Raw genomic sequence first — 24,933 nt, 5'->3', positions numbered from 1 at the left:
ATACAGATCCATGTCCAGATGGAGGCCCAAACCATGGCACAATGAAATGCATGCTGCGTGCCAATCCCATTACCAACAGACACCCAACATACAGGGACAAATCACATGTCACACATCACACAAACCGCCATACAACTGTATGCCACCTGGTACACATCAGTACCAAATGGAGAGGCCATGGCTTATGCCAATATGCCCCCCCCTTGAAAGTACCCTGTGTAACACACCTATAAGAATGCAATGCATGAGAAATCAAATACTGTACCGCACCAACTCATCTTGCATATAACACTATCACTGATGCCCTGCATCTCTTGTTCCCCCACAGGTGCTGATGCAGAAGGTGAAGGGCAGGACCCTGCACCAAGGGCATCAACATCCAGGGGCAGACCACAGGGCACTGGGCCTTCCATCTCCGGGACAGCACCGCGGGTCAGAGTGCAACCCAGGACACCTGTACAGGCCAGGCCGGCTCAGGGGGAGACAACAGCAGCGGACGAGACGGCAGAAAATCAGTTGGCAACAATTGCTGAAGGCGTGCCTGATGGCACGCAGTCCGCTGCCACCAGTTCTATGGTTGAGGCAGCAGCCACAGCCCCCCTCATTGATGAGGCTGTGCAAGCGGAGGAATTCGAGGACATTGACGGCAACATCCATGTCGAATGTCCCCGCACACCAAGCCCCCTGTCACCCCCCACCACTCCACACAAGGCACAACGTCCAGCTCCATGCAGGAATCAGCTGTTCAACTGTGGAGTCCGCAACTGTCAAGCACCTCAGAGGCCAGCCCTGCAATGGCCCACCCAGCCGCAGCACCCTCCACCTCCACAGCCCCCACTGACATGGAGGCACGCCTGTCAAGGGTAGAGGCCCGCCAGGACTCGATGATCAAGCTGGTGTGCCAGTATGTGGCCGAGGGCGAGGAAACATGCTGTGAGATCCGGGAGGCGAATGCCGGAACCATTGTGGCCATCAATTCCAGTGCCATAATGATACGTGACAGTTTGGGGGCCGTCACACTGGTCCTAAACAGGATGCTGGAACACATGCAGCACCAACAACCTGGGTCGGTGGTGCAAAACCCATCCGCATCCATCCCATCATCCACACCTGCAAGCTCCGCTCCCTCAAGCCCTGTGCGGATGACGAGGCGCAGTGCAAGGCACACAGAAATGCTGCCCCCAACACAAAAAAAGTCTGGAAATAGCCGGTCCAACCATATCGTGTGTGGGATGACAATGGGTGAGGGGGGAGGTGGTGTTGAGGGGATTAAGGGGGTGTTCATTGGGAGATTTGGGTTCTTGGGGGGGGGTTTGGGTGGTTTGGGGTGTATGGGTTGTTTGGGTGTTTTGGTGGGAGGGGGGAGGACGTGTGAGTGGTGGAGGGAGAAAGCACTATGTTGTTATTTTTCTTAATACACCCGTTGTGTTCAAAATCATTTCATGCCTGGACATTGCTCATTTCGTGTGTGTTCATTCTGTATTGGCATACAGCACGGCCATCTTGTGCATCACTTACTGCCAGGGGTGCTGCTTCTCCTCCATCATCATCCTCCTCATCCTCACCCGGTGCATGCATGTCAATGTCAGCTGGCAGTGGTAAGTTCCTCCGGATGCACATGTTGTGCAGCATGACACAGACCATGGTGATCTTTGCCACCTTCTGAGGGCCATAAAGGAGTGCTCCATCAGACCTGCTTAGGCAGCGGAACCGTGCCTTCAACAGGCCAAAGGTCTGCTCAATCACACCACGTGTACGGGTATGAACCCGATTGTACTCCTCTTCGTGCCTGTTATGCGGTTTCCGCACAGGGGTAAGTAGCCACGGCTTCAAGGGATAGCCTCCATCACCTCCATGGGAGCACAAAGAGGTATGTGTTAGTCAGTCTGAGCTGACACCTTTGAGATTAATGGCCATGGCTGCAGCTATTTGGTGTTGACATGCACATGTCCCTGGATGTATGCACACGGGTTCATTTGATGCATTGTGCACTGTACAATGGTCTACTAGTGTGGATTGCATTGTACAGATGATGCAGGGTGTTCACTTGCATGCTGATGTGGATGTACTGTGGATGTGGAACGATGTGTTGCCACCCATTATTGCAGTGTATGCTACTCTTTACCTAATCACACTAGCGGCATTGGCACAGTTGTAATCATGATTACTCATGCATCACTTGACATACCCATGGTGGCCTGCTTGTGCGTCTGGCATGTTGTCATTGATGTGCGGCATTGGTCTTATGTATGGCATCGATGTGTCATGTTCCGGTTGGGATGTTCAGGACAACAGTGTTTAGCTCTAAGTGCATTGTCCACTCACTGCCCAATCCCACCCAGGTGGAGTATGCACCCCCCCAATCCCACCCACGTGGAGTATGCATTCCCCCCACCTCACAAGCCCAATGCACTGCCATAGCCCAGTCAGGCAACTAACCAAGCAGCCAGGCACGTCGTCCAGCATGTCGCTCCATGTAGCGGGGTAGCGTGGACTTCCGCAACACCATGGCATCATGTGTGGATCCGGGATATCGGGCACAACAATGTGTGATGATCTTGCTGGAGTCACATACCATCTGCAGATTGATGGAGTGGTATTGCTTGCGATTGCGGTACACCGCCTCTATGGCATGAGGGACCACCAGTTCAACATGGGTGCAGTCGAGGGCACCGACGCAGTTGGGCATGCCTGCCAGTGCGTGGAAGCCTACTTAAGTGTCGGCAAGCTCTTGGGCAGTCCATGGTAGGGATATGTGGGTGCTAGTGTGCTTCAGGAGGGCATCCAGCACTTGGGTCAGCATGCGTGAAAAGAGAGGTTGTGATATTCCATGCAGCTGGCCCACTGTGTGCTGGTAGGTGCCTGTGGCAAGGAAGTGGAGCACAGTCACTACCTTCAGTAGAGGGGGGATGGCAGTGCGGATTTCTATCAGGCTGACAATGTGAGTGATGGGGTCCCGTTCCAACCAGTACAGGGTGTGGATCTGCTCAGGTATTAGATTGAATGAACTGGCTCTGATGTGAGGGATTGGTGGCTGCCTACCTGGTACCACTGGCTGCACTGGTGGGATTTGCTGGGCCTGTCTCAACCTCCTTCTCCTCCTGCGTCTCCTCTGTGCTGCCTGTTGTTGATGTTGTTGTTGTTGTAGCAGTAGAGGCATGTCCTCCAGCCCCAGGATTGCAATAGCTAGTGGGATCATTTTGGAGTAGGAAGGGGTGTGGTGTGTGGGTGTGCTCCTTTTGTATGAGACATGCTCCATTGACTCCACCTGTGGTGATTGTGTGCACCTGTGGCAGTTGGCTTCACTGCAGGTTGCTATTTGTGGGTGGTCCGCGATGCTTGTATTGCCACCATCGTGCAGACCCTAATTACCACCTTCGGGATGCCGGTAAGTGCAAGCCCACATAACTTGTGATGTCCCCCTGTTAGCGGCATGACAGTATTTCTGCCGCAAAGGGGTGCGTGTATGCGCGCATGCCGGTAGGAAGGGGCACGGTATGGGCGGTGGCAGCTATCGGCTTGCAATGGCCCGGACCCGTTAACAATGCCGGTAATACCATTCCACCTTTCTTTTGTCATTACCTCCATACTCGGAATGAGGCCCAATATGTTTTAAAGGGTTACAGGGTCATCAGTGACGATTTCTATACAGTCTACAAGTTACATTTTCATTAGTCAGGGAAGGGGTGCGAGTATTTCGCTTTACGGCTGGCTCCATGAGTTTGGCTGATGTCTTGGCGGGAGGTTGGACATCACGTGATTCAGCTGAGCCGGTCCGTGCGAGGTGAAGTTTGGGTCAGGTCCGGAGATGCGGCTGGTTCTGGCCAAACTAATCTACACACTTATCCTAGATATGCAGTAAATAATGATCATCACTATACCTTCAAAGTATGTATTAGAGGCCTATAAATTGTACACATATGTTTGCACTATCCCACTTTGGGTCACTAGCGAGGTGAAGGGTGTGGGGGTCTTGCCCCTGAGGTAACCTGCGGGGGGCGGGATTGATAGCTGTCAGGTCTGGCACATCAGAGTGCGAAGGGGGTAGAGTGACACATGTTAGTTTAGGACAGAATATACTGTGACAGGAGTCTGGTTTTGTTGGGGGCACTCTAGGGTGGTCAGCAAGGGAGTGTCACACTTCTGGTACATCAAAAGAATAGCTTTGGAGGGGAACAAGGTTGAAAAAGCAATAATTTTCCAACAGCGTGGGTGAGAGGTGCAGGAGCGGGTTTGTTGAGATGGATGAACTACAAGTCATGGTTCGGCCCGGTCACACACAGGACAGTGATCTCAGAGGAAGAATGAAATGAATACATTGTTTTGCTTGCAACATCTTGTCTCAGAGCATCCATGAGAAAAGGACTTGGGAGGCACAGGCGCGGGAGGAAGAAGATGGGGGCTGTCAGTGCTCACTGTGTGCGCGGCGCTGCTGAGGGGAGAGGAGACTTTGCAATAATAGAATGCAGCCTAGTCTAAAGATGGAGTCGAGGGTACACAACATGGAGTCCAACTGTGTCTTGCAATAGCCCCACCTCTGCTTATGCCAGGGCCTTGTCCCCTATGGCCGCAGAAGGGCAAGGAAGGCGTCCCCCCACTAGTGCAAGAGTAAGTGGTTCCTTTCACGTAAAATGTATGGGAGGGCTCAACCGAGCCCCTCCTTCCTTACAGTAGTGCCACTCTGTATATACTTTCTTAATGTGGCATGGCATTTTTTTGCTTGCCATCAAGGGTACGGTAAACATAAGCATTGTTACATGGCTAGACTGGCCTGCATTGGTAGTGCCAGTCTACATTTACTTTCTTACTGTAGCATGGCATTTATTTTACTGAGCATCAAGGGTAAAACTGACCTGATAAGTGTTGATATGTGGCTAGAGTAGTTTACGTTGGTGGTACCAGTCTGGCGATATATTCTTAGTGTGTAATGGTATTTTTGTAATGGGCATCAAGGGTAAAAGCAAACATAAGTGTGATTACGTGGCTATGTCAGTATAGCCTGTCTGGATATACTTTCTGTTGCATAGCATTTTTTACTGGCTGAGATGCTTTATATTGCAATACTTGTATATATCGGTGCTGCCTGCATGAACATATAAAGAGACAACAAGCATGAAAAGGCATTGGAAAATGCTCCTGTGCACTGTTGGTGACTTGCATCTATTGTTTTTTTCATGTACTAACATGAAACACCAGTGGGAAACGGTGTGGCTTTTTACACAATGCTTCACAAGAAGTACTGTGGGACTGTAAAATCCACCATTTTAACCTATTATTTTAAAAACATTTTCTGGGGGGTGGGGTGCCCCAGAGCCCTCCTTGTTTGATTCAGTCTCCCTAGCTGTGCTCTGTCACTCCCACATATTCGGCACAAACATTTATACCCCACAGTTCAAAAATGTACCAGCCGCCACTGCTCGCCAGTGCGTAGGAAACTCTGGTCCTCTTTCCGCTGTTTTGTTTTTCTCCTAGCTGGGCTCTGGATTGCATGGGAAGCTGATGGGCTGATGTCCAACGGGCATGCTATTCTCGTAATTGCGCTTTCCATTACATTTCTGCAGAAGAGAGAACAAAAGTGTCCAGCCCGTTTGTTCATTTGTATGGGGGGATGCAAATCAGCAATGCTTGTATATATAGACTGGCACTTGGAGATGGGACATGAAATGCGGCTCTCTCAGCTGCCATTGTCCCCCTCTGGGGTTGGACTGGTTCCAGATTCCTCCCCTTGTAGGCCTCCCACACCAGGCTCAGAGGGGTTCTCATCCTCTCTTGACAAGGTCAGGTTACTGACCTTGTCACAATTCCCAGTTTGCTCTACCCATGTATACTTTTAGTGTATACACTCCAGTCATACCACACATTGTACAGTTCCAGTATACTCCCTGTTTGACAACCTAATTATATTTCTAGTTTAACAACCAGTGTACTCTGCTTTAAGCAACTCCCAAATACTCCAGTTGTCAAAATCCTAGTTCATTTTCAGTCTGCACAATGCCTGTATAGTCCCTAATCGGAAAAGTAAAATGTAAGTTAACAATTCCAATTAACAAGAACCTGAACTAGATCAAAACAACTTGAGATGCTTGTTCAATTACAACAGTGTAAAATCCCAAATATAAACTTGCAGAAAGCATTTCAATGACTGGCTTTGGGAGGAACTACCCTATTATTCACAGTGCGAGTCACCTGAGACAGGAAGGCCCAGCACCAGCCTTGGCATATCAATTGCTGCTTGAGCCTAATGCTGGGAAGCTTGGGAACTGTATATTGTAGTAGCTTTGCTTTTAGCATCACCAGATCAAGAATTATAAAGCGCCTTACAACAAAGTGCTGGACAAAACAATTAACAGTACAATAACAGAAAGTATACAATCAGGGTGGACGATCAGATCAGAAGATGGTCTTTGAGGTTGGTTTTGAACAGACATAGAGAGGAGATAGAGGGTACTGAAAGGGGCAAAGTATTGCAAATGTTTGGAGCAAGCATGGATAAAGATCAGAAGCAAGAGAGTGCCCATGGAGGACGGGAAACTGATGGAAGAAATTGAGATTGAGACTGAGATCGGAGAGAGCGAGCGGGAGAGTAAAAAGAGACACGAGAAGCCAGATAAGCCAGATAAGGAGGGGCAAGGTGGTTCAAACATTTAAAAACTAGACAGAGAAAATGAGACAGTCGACGGAATTCAAAGGGGATCCAAGGTAGAGAGAGCAATGTAGAAAGAAGTAGTTTAGAATCATGAGTGGTAAGAAATGGACGGGCTTTGCGTATATTGTGCTGCTGATGCCGACATGACAAAATAGACGATATTTGGAAAGTAAATGAGAGAGAAGAGTCGAAAAGATGGCCCAGATGGCGCAAACAGGCTGATTTGTGCTGGTTCATGCAGGGAGACGGCAGCAGGGTCCTCTACACTGCGTTTCTGCCCTGTGCAGGCTATCATCGAGACAAGCCCCGCCCACAAACCCGGAAACGTTGACAAATAGGCACTGCAGCGCGCAGCAGCGTGCGTGCACTGAGAAGTGCCCGGAAGTGCCTGTTTCGCCTGGTGAGAGCCTGCTGTGCCCGCCGTGTTTGTGATCACCGTGTTTCTGTGGATTTTCAAGTGGACTTTCATGGACTGATTTAAGCTTTTTTCTATTGCTAGAGTGAGTCATTTAGTACCTGAATACCTGAATATGCATATATACTTTTCAAGTATACATTAAGTCCCCTAAATATTCATATATATGTCTTCTAGAGACAAGCCCCGCCCACAAACCCGGAAACGTTGACAAATAGGCACTGCCGCGCGCACCAGCGCGCGCGCACATTGAAGTGCCCGGAAGTGCCTGTTTTGCCTGTTTGTCCTGGGGGTCCGGGGCTCGGGGCCACGAAATGTTGTTTGTGTAATTACGAGTATCGAGTGAGAGAGGTGAGAGAGGTTGTAATTGGTCCTCGTCATAGAGGTAGAACGAGAGGTATCGCGATTGAAATATCAATTTGTATCTCGGGCTCTGTCGAAGGGCTTGTTCACTTCGCCGCATAGTAGCAGGCGGCAAAAAAAAAAACGTCCTGTGTCCTCTCTGGTGAGAGGGTGTTCCTGTACGGGGAGTATGGTGGGAACCCTAAGGAGTGGCACAATATCAACACAGTGTGGGGCCCATAAAAAAGTGGAGAAGCAAAACACAAGAGGCAAATTGAGGAGGCAAAATACAATCATTGCAAGTGAGTCTTTTGTATTTAAACAGACAATAAATCCCTTAGTGATAAGTCCCCTCCCCACTAAAATGAATGATGAAGATACTATGGGTGCCCTGGGGGTGGTTGAGATGGACAAATGGGAACTAAGTGGTATAGATTTTCCGCCGCTAACAAATGTAGTTAGTGATCGGATAATGGCACAAATGGAATCATTCAAGAAGACAGACCTCCTTGAACAGACAGAGCAGAAAAGTTTCTTAAGCATGCAAGAAATACCGTTGGTACTAAATATGGATGATTCCCTGCTCTCCACACTTCAGCCGGACAGGTCCCTCCTGGCCCCAGCAGTAAGTGCTGAATTAGACAGAAGGGTCAGGCTGTCTACTGGCCCTTCCACTCCTGCGAGGGCTAGGGGAGGTGGACTTGAAAATGTACACCTACACAAATCCACTATTTGAATAATGGACGAGTACGAGATCTTAAAAAAACATGACCATTATGAGAACAAAATGGGTGAAACAATGGCCATTTTTATAGGTGGGGAAATGGGCGATGGCAAGTCAACTCCAAACAAATGCTCTAGCCCGACCAACTCTGTTCCCCCTAGGAGTCATGAGACTGAGGAACTGATGTATACCCAGCCCAGCAAAGGACTAGAAGGGGGTGAAATCATGTCAGAAATTGAGTCTTTTTCGGTCCCAACCAGGATACTCAACCTCCTGGATAAGGGGCACGAAAGGACCCATGGCGAGATACAGGAGTTAAGCTACATGATGGTAGAGTATACAGAAAAAATTAGTAGGCTGGAGGGATTTGTACATGCCTTAAATATGAGTAAAAAAGAAACGTCTACAGACCCCCCTAAGAGTAATAAAATAATGCTTAATAAAGGCTCCCAAACAGAAAAAGAACCTTGCGAGAATGAATGTAATGGGAAAATAATTTGGGAAGATGCTAATAAATTGAAAAGAATGATACTAATTAACCAAGATAAAATTAAAAATGTGGAGCAACAAGGCGAGAGGCTGCGGGGGAAAACAGAAATTAATACAGCAATGACCACAGAGCAGAAAGTAGGAAAAATGCTGGATAGTCCATCAGCACTACTGAAGGTGATGGAGGATGAGGATGCCCAAATGCAAGTACAAAATCAGGAAAATGGAGGTGATCAGAAGCAGGAAGAAGAGACACCGTATGTGTATGTCGTTTCACGCAGAGAAAAGAAAATGAGAGCAAGGGCCCTGAAGAGAAGAGCCAAGAGTGAGAAGGGAAGTACTGCAATGGAGTCTAAACAAATCGAAAAATCAACCTTCTCCTAAAATGAAAAATACCTCCTCTAACATTAAAGATATATGTAGCCTATCAGTAGAGGGAGGCCAACTAGACTTAACCCAGTTAAATGAAGAAAGCAAAATAGCTTTGGAGGTGAAGGAAATACGGGATAAACAAGATTCTTTCAGAAAGAATGAAATGGACACTACTTTGGGTACCCAATCGGAGAATAAGAGTAAGAAATATGGAGAAGCCACTAATATACTATCAGAAGCTATGAATCATAAAGGGAAAATGAGCAAAGCTAATTCCAAAAATAAAGGGTCCAAGGCAAATAAAAAAAATGATAATAAAAAAATACAAAAGAAACAGAACGGAAGTAAAGTCGAAATTATTAAGGAGGAAAGGAGCATTCAGCAATTTTTTGGTGTAAAAAATAAGCAAAAGCCTATAGCAGACAGAGTCCCCGATAAGGTGGAAAAAGCAGAAGAAGTCAAAATACCCAGTAAAGCAGTAGATAGCCAAAAAGATCTTATTAGCTCTAAACAGTCTGAGGAGACGAAATCAGCGGGAGAGCACGGTAGTGAAGATACAAATAATAGTGAGCTGCAAATGACACCTAGTGACGATATTAAAAAATTGGTACAAGAGGCTCTTATCAAAATTCTGCAGATCCCCTCTACGTTGGGATCTACTCCTTCATCTGGACCATCGTCATTTGCTCATAAAGGTTGTGAGGGCCAACAGCAGAGATTTGTTTCGCAAGGAGTTGTGGAAGAAAATAAAAATCAGGAGGAGCAGGGACACAGGGCCTAAATGAATGAAGCTGGTCCTGATACACGAGAGATCGTACAGAAACAAGGGACGGTTCTGATAAACACACAGGAAGGTGGGAGGGACCGGGGAGTGGAATGTAAGGACGGGGGGCCAATAGTAAATAAATCTAGAAATGAGCCTAAGGATTTTGAAGACCGGATTAGGGAGATAGCCGAAATGTGGAACATAAAGCAGGGCCATGAACAAGGCAGGGAGTACAATTGTGATAAGGAAGGGAAAAGGGACAACGAGAGAGGGAAGAATAGGGAGGGGGAAACTAGTAGAAACTCAAGGATAGAGGAGCAAGAGCAAACTCTATATAGTGCTTGGCCAGAACATCAAAGAGAATGGAGAGAGCCGAAATTCGTGGATGACCCTAGCGTCATATTAAATTTCATGCTCACAATTGGAGGTCCCTCCTCATTACACAGAGGACGGATACTCTCCCTGTTCAATGAGATACCCCGGCTCTCCCTAATTACATCAAGTGATATTAAGCTCATTGATTACATACACCCTACACAATACGATTGTGTTAGGATTGTGTTCTACTCAAGAGCCACATATGAACTGGCACTTACGGAAGGAGTGGCACTTCAACGATTTGGGTACGACATAGTAGACTTCAGTCAGGGCTCAGGGAAAAAACAGGGAAGAGAAATGGGAGGATATCCCAGTGAGACGCAAGGGGGGAAAAATCGAGAAGAAGAAAGAAGCTCAACAGTAGAGACTCATTTAAATGAGATGGCTGAGTTAAGGCGGCTTGCGCTGACTCTGCAAGAATCAATCTCCAAAATTCAAGGAATTAAAGATTCGACCTAGAGTATGGCAAAACTCAGCTTCCTATCATGGAATTCTAGGGGATCGCGAGCCTTGCTATACTCTTATGATACATGTTCGGTGCTCTCTACCTATTCTGTCCTATGTATACAAGAAACGTGGGCGTTATCCCAATAGTATTAGATAGTTTTACTGTATTTCAGGAACTAGCACAGAAAAAGCTAAAGGGGAGACCTTCAGGGGGTCTCTAAATTGCTTTGAAGAACAATATTGACTTTAAAACCTTAAAATGTTTAATATAAGTAAAGGATGTATAGCAACCCTTGTTAAAATACGTTGCAGGAAGCAACCCATACTCCTCTTAATTTTAAATATATACTGGCAACCTGAAGGTGATCTAAAGGCATTTATCGATGCCATAGACACTGTAATACAAGAATGTCAGGATATGAATGAGGAATTACACATAATCATGTGTGGGGATTATAATTCTGAAATATGCTTGGACGAAGGTAGAAATGAGTACACGTCTGATCGTAAAATTGGTGAAAGAATTGACTCGCGGAAATGTCAACAGGGGGACATATGGACCGTCTTCCTGGGAGGTTGGGGCCTGCAAGGAGTAAATGACTTAATGGAAGAGTCAATGGACAAAAAAACACGGTCTAATGGTAAATGGGCATCCACTATAGATTATGGGCCTCATTACACGGACGGCGGTGGACCAAGGTGCTATTAGCACCTTGGTCCATGCTGGTAAAATACCGGCACCGCCTTGGAGGAAAGGAGAATTACCGCCCTATTCCAAGGTTGGTGGGGTGGTAATTCCCCCTTCCCCCATTGCCCTTCCCCATTCCCATTTTTGCCCCATAGGGCATAATGGGAATGGGGAAGGTTCTAATTACGGCACCGCAAATTGCGGTACCGTAATTAGCTCCCTGGTCCCTTTGCGGGTTGGTTTTTAACGCCTGCAAAAAGCATGCGTTAAAGTCTCCAACCCGCAAAGGGACCTTGTAGTAAGGCGGTAAGGGTTAACGGTCACCGGTACCATTAACGGTGACCGTTAACCCTCACCACCATCTGTGCAATGAGGCCCTTTATCTTTGTTAGTACCAACATTTTTAATCTTGCCCAGGATTTTGCTTTGATTGGTACAAAGGAGAGTGATCATAAAATGTTACTAATGACATTGTGGGTAGACACGTATGAGGGGGTGATAAATACTATAACCTAAGAGTGGAAACGAATACCAATTTGAACAGAATCTCCTGGCATAAAACGAACATCGAGAAAGTAAATGTACTATTCCAGGCAGATTTTGAAAATGATATGTATGCCCAAAAAAAAAATGTACTGTCACGACTCCTTTGGATATTACATCAAATCCGTAATCAGAGATAAAGCGGGAATCAAATATAAGGTAAAAAGTACGGGAGGGCACAAGCACGCATACTCTGTCGAAATGAGAACACTTAAGCAGGGAAGAAATCGTGAAGTCTCTGGTTTTCGTAGGCATTGTGCAAGCCCTCCTACAATGGAGGAAGTCCAGGAACTTCACAAAATAAAAAATAAATGGAAATCGAAGTTAAGGTGTATGCGCGCAAAGCTCCTTCAGGGAGATGCAGAGGCTATGCAAAGAGCTTTGTACGATGTAAATACCCGCAGATTCTGGGCACTGGTTAACAATGGGGGGCAAGCCCAAACAAAAGTTCTGACAACTTGTGTTAATGCAGAGAAGTGGGAAGGACACTTAAGTAGCCTCTATCCTCCACCAACTGTGGTATGGGTCCCGTTACCAGAGACTGAAGATGCCACATGGAATATTCCCTTTTGTGTTAAAGATATTGAATATATTATTGTGAAAAGCTCTCCATCCAGGGCCCCCGGGCCAAACTTGCTCTGCAACAGGGTTATGAAAGAGAAAGCCAATTTATGGGCCAAAATGCTATTTTTCTTTTTTAAAGACATCATAAAGAAACATCTAATTCCAAATAGCTGGATTATGTCTTACGTAGTCCCAATTTACAAGAAAGGGGACAGGGCTTTACCAACTAGCTATAGGCCAATAGCCCTTTTGGATGTTGATTCTAAAATATTTGCAGGCCTAGTTTTAGAGCGTATTCGGAACTGGATGGATCTTTGTAATATTCTGTCGCCCTTTCAGTTTGGCTTTAGAAGGAATTTAGGTACTGATGCAGGAGGTCTTTTAATAAATATTATGCAAAGAGCGGCATGGACCCCCGGAAATCTCCCTATCTACTTGGCGTCAATTGACTTAACATCTGCTTTCGATTTAGTCTATAGATCAATATTGTGGACAAAATTAACACACCTTGGGATGCCTGATTCTCTATTGTCAATTATTTACAACATGCACCAGCACTCTAGAATTAAGATCCGACTTAGTATGGAAGGAAATTTGTCCCAAGAAATAAGGGTTAAAAATGGACATAGGCAGGGCTGCATATATGCTCCCACTTTATTCAATTTATACTTCTCCGATATAGGAGAGAGTTTTAAAAAATTGGTTGTAAATTCACCTAAAGTGGAGGGAACCAAGATCCAGTGGACTGCCTATACAGATGACGTGACTCTCTATGATCACACCCCCATAGGCCTCCAAAGACTCTTAACTGCTTTTAAAGAATACATTATCAAAAATGCACTAAAAATTAATCATTCAAAAACAACGATTGTTTGTTTGTCAAATAAGAAAAAACAAAAAATTAACACTCTATTTCTAAATCACGAAAAATTACCGACAAGGAATGTAATAAGATTTCTAGGCTACCCTGTTTTTGGAAACAAGAACAAGGCAAACTTTAGGGCTTTATTTGGAATCAAAATCCCTCCTATGGTTTCTCAACTACGTAAAGTTGATGGAAAATATGGTAAATTCTCTTTATTGCCCTGTATTCGCCTGTATAAAAACAGAATAGTGCCTCAACTGTGCCATCGATTAGAACTTGCACCGTTATGGTGCCGGATGGAAGTAACTGCATTTGAATCCAAAATCGTAAAAACGATGGTACATTGCTTGCCAAAATGCGTGCCTTTGGTAGCATTAAGATATGAGCTTGGCTTGCATTCGATTAGAAGTACCATAGAATGGCGCAGAATGGCCCTATTCAGGAAGCTGTTAATTAGCAAAGATACTACTCTATATGATATAATGGGCAGAGGCATTAGGAATGGCGCTCCTACATCAAAGTACCTCAGGGACATGTTGGAAGAAGCAAATAAAATTCTGGACAAATTAGGGATCCATAGAGATACACTTATTACGAACCCAATGAAAATATAAAAAACTCTTGCTTCATTGCGTTTGGAATTCAACTGTCCAAGAGGTTAAGATGACTCATTTATATAACCATATGGTCTCGGAATATAAAACAATGGGGGAGCTTGCACCATATCTATTAAAATTTCCTGATAAAACCTGGAGACATGAGTATATGAGATTTCGCTTCAATGTGCTAGGTACGGGACAAATAGTAGATATTAGAAGTGGTCAGAGTAAGGGATATTCCTTTTGTAGATTTTGTAAACAAAAGGAAAATCTGGAGACCTTGGAGCATCTACTGACCAGGTGTAACGGACTTAGGAACGAACGTATTAGTCACTTTAGCATGTATGTACCAAATACAGAATGTGTTGATTTAGATCTTTTGTGGCTCGATATGTTACACGGTAAAAGAATCAAACTACAGATTGCCGTAGTCAGGTTCTTAAAGACCTACTGTTGTCTTTAAATAAAGGCTAAATGGCCTATTCTACAGGGCATGCAATCAAGCATTTAGTGCAATTTTTATGAATGGAAAGTATCAGGATATGTTATAAGGGACATTCAGAATTTGTGTAAACGATGTTTATCTTTTTTTTCTTTTAACTGTACAGCGTTATAAAAACTGAATTATAGGTGGGAAATATGAATTTCGTATGGAGGAAAATATGTTATGTAAAACTTGTATTAATTATGCTGTTTTAAACCACAAAGAAATCATTTGTAAAAGTTACTATGTAACTATAAAAAAATAAAAACAAAATAAAAAAAAAATGGCCTAGATTTCTGGCTGTATCAGGGAATAATAGAAGAAAAAGGCGGGAAAGATAATAGAAGCAGGAGGAAGGGAGGGAGGAACAGTGGAAGCAGGAAAAAAGATCACCTCTGTTTTTATGTGATTGAGGTAAAGAAAGTGAGAAGCCATCCAAGTCTGGATGGCGAGGGAACAAGCAGAAAGGTTAGAGTGGATTTCAGAAGAAAAGGAAGATAAGGAAAGAAAGATATGGGAGTAATCAGCATAAAGGTGGTCCAGAGACTCCAAAGGAAGTGATAATAGTGTTAAGGGGACCGGTGTATAAAAAAGAAAAGCGCACCAGTAATGGGGCCCTGTGAAATGCCATAAGTGAGCGGGTGAACAGGGGTGGATTTGTTGTGAAAGTACTGGATGATAGATATGATGAGCAGCGTGCCACGAAAACCAAGATTGTAAAGAGAGGACAGTAGGCGAGAGTGATCTACAGTGTCAAAAGCTGCAGAAAGATCAATGAAAGAGAACGGCTTAGCATATCGGGCAGTGACAAGGGGATTAGAGACTGCAAGAAGAGCCGTTTCAGTGGAATTTGAAGGTCGAAAGCCAGATTGGTGAGGTCAAAGAAGAGAATTAGGGTCCAAGGAAGCTTTTTTTCAAAATGGGAGGGATAGAAGAGTGTTTGAATAGACAGACCATGGAGCTTACAGCGATTTTGCGATTTGGAAATTGAATGCAAAATCAGCTGATGGCCGCAATTGCAGCTATAAACCCTACAATGCCTGAACAAATAAATAAACATTTCACTCTGGACTGCTGAGTGAATGCAGTCAAGGGTTCAACTCTTAATGTGCTGTGTGAGCGGTTTCCAAGGTGTCAGATTTGACATCTTGCTGTTCTCCTACAACGTGCTGCATGTTTTGAAAACCTGCCCCGTCTCCATTCACTTTTCTCTGCTGGTGCAATTTCATTGAAAAACGCTTTGTAAATCAGGCCCATTGCTTTTACAGTGTAGAGCTCATTACCTTAGTCTCCAGTGACAGTTAAAAAAAGGACAAATCGTGATTAGTCAATTTGTTTATTTCTTTTTAACTGGAACTGGAAAGTTAAGATTATGAGGCTCATTACGAGTTTGCTGGTACTCAGGCGGTAAATCTGAGAGAATACCAGCAAATGGAATTACCAATGCTGCCACTTGGTCAGGCGGCATTACCACTGAAGGTATTACCTCCAGCAGTAATACTGCCAGATTACAAGTGGTGGTTTGGCAGTATAAATCCCCATTAGACGGGGTCCATAGGTATTACAAGTAATACTGACGATTTTCGGAGGTAAAAGTGTAGGAGGAGGTAACTACACTTTACCTCCAGATCTCAGTAGTATTATCATCTAGTAATACCGCCAGAGGTAATAACTGCAAACTTGTGGTATGGCATGCGGGACAAATTGAAGTATTTTTCCCGCACCGCCTAACTTGTAATGAGCCCCAAATCAGATAAAATAAAAGGATTTAGGATTGGGGAGACAGGCAGGGGAAAGGTGTATGAACAGTGGCAACAAGAGAAAGAGAAGAGGTGAGTGAATAAAACACAGAAACGGCAGAGTGGATGATACACAAGTGAGCTATGTAAAAGACAGGCAGAGGGGCAGACAGAGAAAGCCAAAGAGGAATCCAAAAGAGAGAGGATAAAGTGATAGGAATGGTAAGAGAAAAGAGATTGTCAGAGGCGTGAGGTAGTGGGAGGGGGGAAATAGAATGGGCAAAGAACTAGTGAGAAGTTTGCCTCGAGTGAAAAAGCAGAAGTGAGTGAATAAGAACAGAGCAAAGGGGAAGAGAAACTGGGGTTAAAACATGAATTACAAGTAAAAGAGGGAGAGAAACAGAAGGGGCAAGAGTTGGAGAAAAATAGAGAGACAGATAGTGAAGGGTTGCAAAATCAAGGGAGAGAAGGCGTCATGAAGGCAAAGGAGAGAAGAGAAAGACAAAAGGAGACAGTGGCAGGAAGAGAAAGGGAGAGAGTGGCAAAAAAGCATGACAAATGGATGGTGGGCATGTGGGGGAGAGAGAGAGAAAGAAAGAAGCAGAGTATGAGTGAAAGAGTGAAAGAGGCACACAAATAGAACACTTAAGACAGTTTCAAAAAATCGATTACTCCTAGACTCTCTCAGGGGAGTGTCAGGAAGTCCATCCACCCAGATCCTAGATCCGAAACTACCGGACCTAAACCCTGACTGCCTCTATGGGCCCCTATTTCTTCTCTTGCCAGATGTGAAATAAAAAACCATCGTATGGTTTTAACACTTAAGTTGCATTCTAGATAGACCATTATAATGGGTAAGGAATACAAAATGGCATGCATGTAAATGCCAGGACTTACAGATAATAGCGCTATAGCTATCCTTCTGCATACATTTAATAAACAAGAGTGTTAATGTAGTGATCCAAGGAGAGGACAGTGGGCAGTGGTTCACCAGCAGTGTTAGCTTTGTTGGGATTTACAATTCTCGTATCGATCAGATTCTTTGCATGTAGACATGTAGATTACTTACATGAAAACATGTACCTCTACTAACCAAGTGGGGTGATGCCATGGGGCTTTGTACACAAACACATAGCTCTCCACAGGGCCTGCGCAACTTGTGTGTATAGAATCCTGGTAGGCCCTTCTCGCTGCACATATAATACCTCCTGTCCTTTAAAACAGTGTGCCTGTATGCTTCTTTACACACCAGCTCCTTTATAAACTAACCACCAACTTTAACTACTTCAAGCTTAAGCACTGGTGTTAAGGATTCTGTAAGTGCCCAATACAAAAATGTCACCCAGAGGCAAAAATCAAGTTGGCCTCCATAGAATGGGTACAATTACAATGTTACAGGAGGTAGACATTGATACAGGTAATAAACCAAAATAGGTATGCACTTAAAAAACATGCAGCACCAGTCCTGCTTGGGACATCTGGGACTCTTTTCTATTACACTACAGCAGAACCAACATATAAAAGGTGTAAATCATCACACTCTGGCCCTCACACACCCTCCAGGCAATAGAAAAGATGTGTCACAAAAATGCTGCAAGTAACTAAAGTGCCACAACATTCCTTTTTTATGCTGCAAATAATGTTCATTTCATGCTGCAATATCCTGAAGGGTCTGAATAGAGAGGAAACCCAGAATGGGAAGAGAAGAGTTAAATAAAGCAGTGAGGAAGGGGATAAGGATGGGATAAACTGATGGGATGAGTGATGGGTCTGCGGGCGCAAAAGGAGGGTTGGCCCTAGAGAAAATGGCAGAGGAATCAGCATTACAGAGAGGTCGATAAGAAGACATTAGCATAGGTGGCGCGGGTGGCGGAGAATTGGCAGAGCAAGCGGAGGAAGATCCAATAGAAGAGAAGAAAAGAGATGAGAAAAATGTGCAAAGTCAGAGGCCGTAAGATTAGAAAGAGCGCCAAGTCTGGAGCAGGAGGACAGAGGATACGATTAAGAGCGCACAATAAGTGACGGTTCGGGGTGAAATAGAGGTACGAAGATTACTGAAATACTCCTTCTCAGCCGTCCGTAAGAGCGAGCTAAAGATAGAGTGGAGAGAGGAAAGAGAAGCAATGGAGGCGAGCAGGTGGGTCTATCGCTGGCGGCCTTCGGATTTACCAAGAAGCCGTCTCAGAAGAGGGAGAGAGGGATTCATCCAAGTTGTTTGGGGAGGTTTGTGGGAGGGGCAAAAAGGAGAAGGAGGGTGTCGAGGATCTAGAGAGTCAAGAAGTGCTGAAGATAGGACATGGGCAGCAGAGGCGGGTGAGAACCAGGGGAAAAGCTCAAAGGGGAGAAGAAGGGTAGTTTCCAGCTGAATGTAATTAGGAAAACCAACATGGATTCTTAGAGTGGATTCAAGTGGAACTCAGCTCTTCAAATTCAAGATATTAGTTTATGCATCCCAGATAACCTCGTTTGTGCCATATCAGGCCACCCTCCGGTTTGCATTCTGGTACGTGTAGTTCTCCATTTGACAAGGGTAAGGAAATATATATTTTAAATACCATAACGGCCAGGAGGAGCTACTCACACCTATCCAGGGACAAAGTGAGCTCTCTGAATGTGAGTATTCTAACTCATGCTCTCCTCTGCTCCCCGCCCTCTGTTCCCCCGTAGGATGGTGAAAGAGATGATCCAGAAGCGCATGCACAGCAGAGACTACAGGACACGCCTGAGCACCAAGGTCTTCTCAGGCTGGGATTACTGCATCCGGAGCACAGAGGCGGCAGTGATCAAACAGCACAGCATCAGCAATGATCTCAAGGTGAGAGGGCAGCAGGGCTTGAAAGCGTACTAGGCACATCTCATTGGGAGGGGAGGGAACACTACGCACAGTTTATTGGCAGCATTATTGGCCGTTTTTCTTTAGGTCGCACATCATGAAACCTTAATATTGAGGTCTTTTCACATAGAACCGCCTCTTTTTCTTATTTTTTACAATTAGGGTTTTTCACTGACCCCCACCCCCACCCACCTAAACCTCCTTTCGTTCCTCCCGCCGGCACGCCCCCATACTTTCCTGCGCTATTACCTCAGTGCAACCCAGTATGATCAGGGGTGGACTGGGAACCAAAAGAGACCATGGAAATAATGTTCAAAGTGGTCCCCTATTACGCATTTTGAGAAAGTCCAGCCCCTTTCTCATAAGAACATTTCAAAATAAACTAGATAAGCACACAAAAGAGGGACATGGTGCAGAGGCCTGCTGGGAAATCTCTAGAGTTCCCTGGAGGCCAGTCGACCCCTGATTATTATCTAGAAGCTGGGAGCATCATGGTAATGAGGGAACTGCTATAAGCCAGGGAGTGAGCGTTGTTGTTGGGGTTCAGCCAAACTGATCCTTCTTCCAGAGAGTTCCTGTGTCCAGACCTTTTCTAGGTAAGGGCAACATGCGCAGCCTTTTGAAATCGGAGATGGGGCGCCTATCTTGATGAGAATGACAGCGGACAGCATGCCTTGTGCAGACACCCACCGCGAGAGAGACTGCTAGATGATAGTTGTGAAAGAGCCTCTGGCGGGATTCAGGCTCGGGGGAGAACCAGAGGACTTGGACTAATGACTGAGCCCTAAACAGCCACAGCACGGGAAAGGATTAGGCCGAAGCCTTTTAGCCTGCCTCTTTCCTGCAACAACACGTAGGATCAATGATACCACTGCGCGCCACGAAATTTCAGATACGAAAATTGCGTCGCACAGTGATGACATAGATAGCTCTTTCCCGCACCCCCCATACCAGATACACCTTTACCCATATTTACCTCTTTGTGGTGCACTTGCCTTCTTTCCTGTACCTCGCCTTTCCTCCTTCTGCTTGCGACGTCAGTCCCCACACCCTAAAGTGGGTACAAACACCCGTCACTGCGTCTTTTTTCTTTTTTTGTTATACTTTATTATACCCCGCATTCCATTTAATGGAAGCAAGCGACACCCCGGCAACTCCCCAAGCCATTATACTGTTCAAATGGAGCGAACGCCACCCCCAAACCTCTGCTTCCCTTTTTCGATATAATTGGATTCAGCTTTTTGTTTATTTATTTATTTGTTTATAAGCCGCCGGATCCTGCAGGCATCAGGACGCAGAGGATTGAGAGGAGGTAAAGGATGTAAAGGGAACAGAGAGATGCAATCATCGGGACCAGGGGATCACTCGAACAAGACCATTTTCAGCCGTTTCTGAACGTCAAAAGATTGCTAACCGCCTGCAATGTTTCCGATCATTTGTAGTGATACCCATTAGGGCCCGACAAGCTGGGTAGCATTGCTCAAAGAAGATAAATATATAAAAAAACAGATACCTGGGTAAAAAGAAGCTAGGTCTCCTCAGACCTTACCCTTTCTGCCCCTCTCACCACTCCTCTCCTGGAGTGACCACTTTCTCCTTTCCTCCCATCTCACCCTCTCTACCCCTCAGGCCAAGCCACTTCCATCATTGCCACCCACCTTCTCGGTCATCCGACCCATGAAGCGTGTGTCAGTGGAGGCTTTTGCCACCACGTTCTCCCCCTCCTCCCCCTTTGGTTGACTCTCCCCCTGACACTGCCCTTTCCTTGCTCCACTTTGCTAAATCTGTTACTCTTGGTATTCTTGCCCCTCTCATGAGAATCCGCCTGAAGCCCAAAGCCAAGTGCAACTCCTGGTACGACTCAGACCTCGTTACCCTTGAACGCAAGTGCAGGGTGGCTGAGAGGAAATGGCTTGCTTCATGTACATCCTCTGACAAATTCGCCTGCCGCCTGCTCTTCGGGCTGGGCTGCTACCATTGGTGGCAGTACCTGACTGATTTGCATATGGCTGGACCCCTTTTGCAATGGCGCATACGGGCTAAAAAACGGTGGTGTGGAAGGTTGCCCAGAGCAACGCCAGTGGTACAGATTCATTCGAAACCTTCCACCCATGATATGATATGATTTGATCGTTTATTTAGCGCCTATACACAATGTGTTTCAAAGCGCTTCAAGGCAAGGGAGGGAACAAGTGAAAATACAACCACATTCTGACAGGCCATGAACAGTAAGGATGTGAAATTAACTATCGTACTCGGCCTGACAACATTTCAGATAGTGCAAGAGCTAAACCATAGATAAGGAAGGGAGGGGGAGAGTGGGAAGGAAATGGAAACAGACAGGCGACTACCGTACTAGGCCTGACGACATTTCTGGTAGAGCCGGAAAAAAACAAAAGGTGAGGGAGAGGGGTGCAGAAAGGGAGGGGAGGAACAAAACAAGTGACTATCATACTAGGCCTGACGACATTTCAGATAGTGCTGGAGGGCAAAAACAAAGAGGTGATGGCTGGAAGGTTTAGACTGAATCTTAACCACTGGCATTGCTCGGGGCAACCCTCCAGACCATCGTTCTTCACCTGCCAACCCATTACAGAAGGGGAAAGACCATATGCAAATCACGCTTGGCCCCACCCCAAAAGGGGCAGTCCAGCCCAAACTGCAAGGTCACATCCCTTCTGCACGAGACCACAAGCATCCCCAAACATGTTTCGCCCTTGTTGGGGCTCATCATTGAGGAGTAGCTTGGGTCTCTAGGCCCAGTAGGGAGGAAAAAAACAGTAATGGGAGGGCGGAGGAAACAGACAAGGTTGCTATCATATTAGGTCCAGGGACAATTCTGATAGAGTAAGTGCATAGAAGAAAGTAAAGGGAGGAGATAGGAAAAGGGAGAAGGCAAAGGAGGAGAGAACAGAGAGTAAGCAGTCAAAAAGAGTGGAGAAGCAAGAGTGGAGAGCGAATATAATTGCAGAAGTCAGTAGTAACACATAACGTTGCAAGCCAGGATACGAGATGAAGATGGGAACAGCATGATTCAGGGCCACCATGAGTACAAGATGCAAAGGAAGTCCAGCATGAGAGTTGAGAAAGAGTGACACACCGTGAATGAATGAAGTCCATAAAAGTCAAATCCAGCATTGGCCACAAGACGGTGATGGTGAAGGAAGGCACCAGGTGGGCGGGGCTTGTTAAGTGGTGAAAAAGAGCAGCAGGCCGGAAGGCATCAGGTGGGCGGGGCTTAGGCCAGGTGACCTAGATCCACTTGCACCTGCTCCCCATCTGCAAAGGAAAAGAAGCTGGAGGGCTCCTTAAGTAGGGAAGCAGAGCGGCAAGCAGGAAGGCACCAGGTGGGCGGGGCTTAGGCCAGGGGACCTAGATCCACTTGCACCTTCTCCCCATCACTTTTGTGCTTACTGCCTGCTCCAAACGCAATACCGCCTCTCTGTCCTCACCAAGAAGAGAACTCTTATCCAAGCCCGCTTCTCTGCGGCATCTAACAACTCGGCTGAACTCTTTAAAATCTGCAAGGAACTGGCCAATCCTGCTGCAGTCTCTACCTCTGCTGTCCCCTCCCAGGCCCTCTGCATGGCACTGGCTTCTCACTTCATCTCTAAAACTCAGGACATCCTGTCCTCACTCCCCTCTTCTCTCCTCCCTCCATGTACTCCCTGCTCTTCCTCTGGTCCTTCTGCAGCCACATCTCCTCCCTCCTCTGCCTTTCCCCTGTTCTCCGCAGATGAAGTTTCGAGACAAGTCCGATCTATGAAAGTCTCATCTAAACATGTTCAGCCCTGTTCCTCCAAAACCATCAAGGGCCACATCGACTCCTTGGCTCCTGCTCTGGCTGACTTCTGCAACCACTCCTTCACCAATGGAGTCTTCCCATCCCCCCTGAAGCACTCCCTTGGGCACCCTCTTCTTAAGAAACCCTCTGCCGACCCCTCCTGCCTGGCCAACTATCGCCCAATCTTCATCACTCCCTTCCTGGGAAAACTCCTAGAAAAACTGGCCATCTCCTAGCTTAATCTCCACACTGAATCTGTTGGTTGTCTTCATGACCATCAGTCTGGCTTCAGAGCTGCTATAATAACGGAAACTGCTCTCCTAAACATCCGGCAAGACCTGCTCTCCATCCTTGATTCTAACACCCCGTGTGTCCTCATCTTGCTTGATCTCTGTTCTGCCTTTGACATGGTCAACCATGCCATCCTGCTCAAATGTCTGCGTGATAACCTGGGTATCACCGGTCGGGCCCTGGCGTGGCTGACTTCTTTCCACTCTGACCAACCCTCCCAGGCCCAACTTGGGCCCTTCCTCTCTGCTATTTTTTTCTCTATTTGTGGTGTCCCCCAGGGGTTTAACCTCTCTCCCTGTCTGTTCAACCTATACCTGGCGCTTCTTGCCCACCGCATTGCAGCTCTCTGCCCCAAATTTTAGTGCTATGCGGATGACACTTAGCTTATTTTCAGGCTACCTTCGGTCACCTCTTCTCTGTCTCTCATCTCTGTCTGTCTGCTATCCAGGAGTGGTGTGCTGCCAATGACCTCTGCCTTAATGCCAGTAAGACTGAGATTCTCCTCATCGGCACACCCGCTCCCTCCTTTCCTGTCGCTCCCTGGCCGGCCTCTCTTGGCCCTCCTCCTGCTCCAACCTGCGAGGCTAAAAACCTCAGGGTCTTCAACTCCACACTCTTCTTCTCTTCTCACATGTCTGACGTCTCTAAGAAGTCACACTACCAGCTGCACCTCCTCAGAGGTATTCTACCTTTCCTCTCCTTCCCCAAGAAACTCACTGTCTCCAGAGCTCTGGGTCTCTCCTGGCTGGACTACTGCAACAGCCTCTTTCTAAATCTGCCTGCCTCTACTCTCCGCCCTCTGCAACTCATCCAGAACAGGACTGCGAGACTTGTCCTTGGCCTCAACCCCAGGGATTATATCTTTCCAGGACTGCTATCTCTGCACTGGCTTCCAGTGGCTGCAAGGATCAAGTTCAAAACCCTCTGCATTGGCCACAAGGCCTTCTGGAGTCTGGGGCCTCAATACCTTCAACTCTCTCTTCCTAAATATCTTCCTTATCGAGCTCTTCGCTCATCCATCTCCAACTCCCTCAGGGTCAGTCGCTTCTCTGAGCAACAAGTTGGTGGTAGATCTCTTTCTTTGGATGGTGCCTCCCTCTGGAACAGCCTCCCTGAAACTTAAGGAGAACCATCTCCGGTTCCGGAAGCACCTCAAAACCTTTCTCTTTGCTTCTGCCTTTTATCCTCCTCTCACCTGCTGACCTCCATGCTGAAACTGTATCTGCACTGGTTACCTGGCCACCCTCTGATCCTGGGCCCAAGTCCCTCCCCTGTCAGTCACTCACACCTGCACTGCCTGCCTGGCAACCCCCGCACTTGGGGACTGTTTCTGTATCCCGACAGTCCCACTACCAGCACATTACATCAGATGTCTGCACTCACCTTTGCACTTGCCACCTGCTGGCCGTTACTTTTACTTATTGCTATTATTCTATTCCCATGTACTGCAATGTCCCTTTCCCCCTGCCCCCCACACTTTCCCTCTTCCCCCATCCCATGCACTTGCGCGATCTGAATGACACCTGGCCTAGTATGATCGTTGTCTGTCCTCCCTTTATTCCCCCTCCCTTGCCTCGTCGTGCCTTGAAAAACTTGTGTATAGGCACGTTATAAATGACATAGCATATCATATCATAGGTGTTTGCGTTAGTGTTTATCCTGTTTGAATTTGCTGGGAGATGAATCACTTTCTAAGTGAGAATTGACCCTGTTACTAGAAGTGAATTTGCACCCAGTGGGCCAGATGGAGAGGCCTAGCATTTCACTTGGACACAGATTGGATGTGCCTTGATGATGGATAGTGGTCCCAAATGCTTTGGAGATACAGCATATAATAACTGTGTCAGCTTTCTCTGAATGGGAATTAGAGATTACATCTTTTGGAGCATAATATTACTTTGGCAATGACCGTTTTGTTATAAAGGACTGAATATTATTGAGAACTATGTGAGCACACAGTTCTC

The 24,933-nt window shown here is 46.2% G+C and overlaps 1 protein-coding gene across 2 annotated transcripts in view; it reads left to right on the top strand.

Moving 5' to 3' along the window:
• Positions 1-24,933, top strand: part of TMC8 (transmembrane channel like 8) — a 719,897-nt gene that overhangs the window by 110,981 nt on the left and 583,983 nt on the right. For both annotated transcript variants that reach the window (XM_069655257.1, XM_069655258.1), the window contains one exon: positions 18,729-18,876. In XM_069655257.1, coding sequence (XP_069511358.1) covers positions 18,729-18,876 — 148 coding nt within the window. The remainder of the gene's footprint in view (positions 1-18,728; positions 18,877-24,933) is intronic.

Source organism: Ambystoma mexicanum, chromosome 3q, assembly GCF_040938575.1.
Source record: "Ambystoma mexicanum isolate Mex_15411 chromosome 3q, UKY_AmexF1_1, whole genome shotgun sequence".
In the NCBI taxonomy this organism is placed as follows: Eukaryota; Metazoa; Chordata; class Amphibia; order Caudata; family Ambystomatidae; genus Ambystoma; species Ambystoma mexicanum.
The sequence above is the reverse complement of the archived record's forward strand: the minus strand, read 5'-3'. Positions and strand labels throughout refer to the sequence as shown.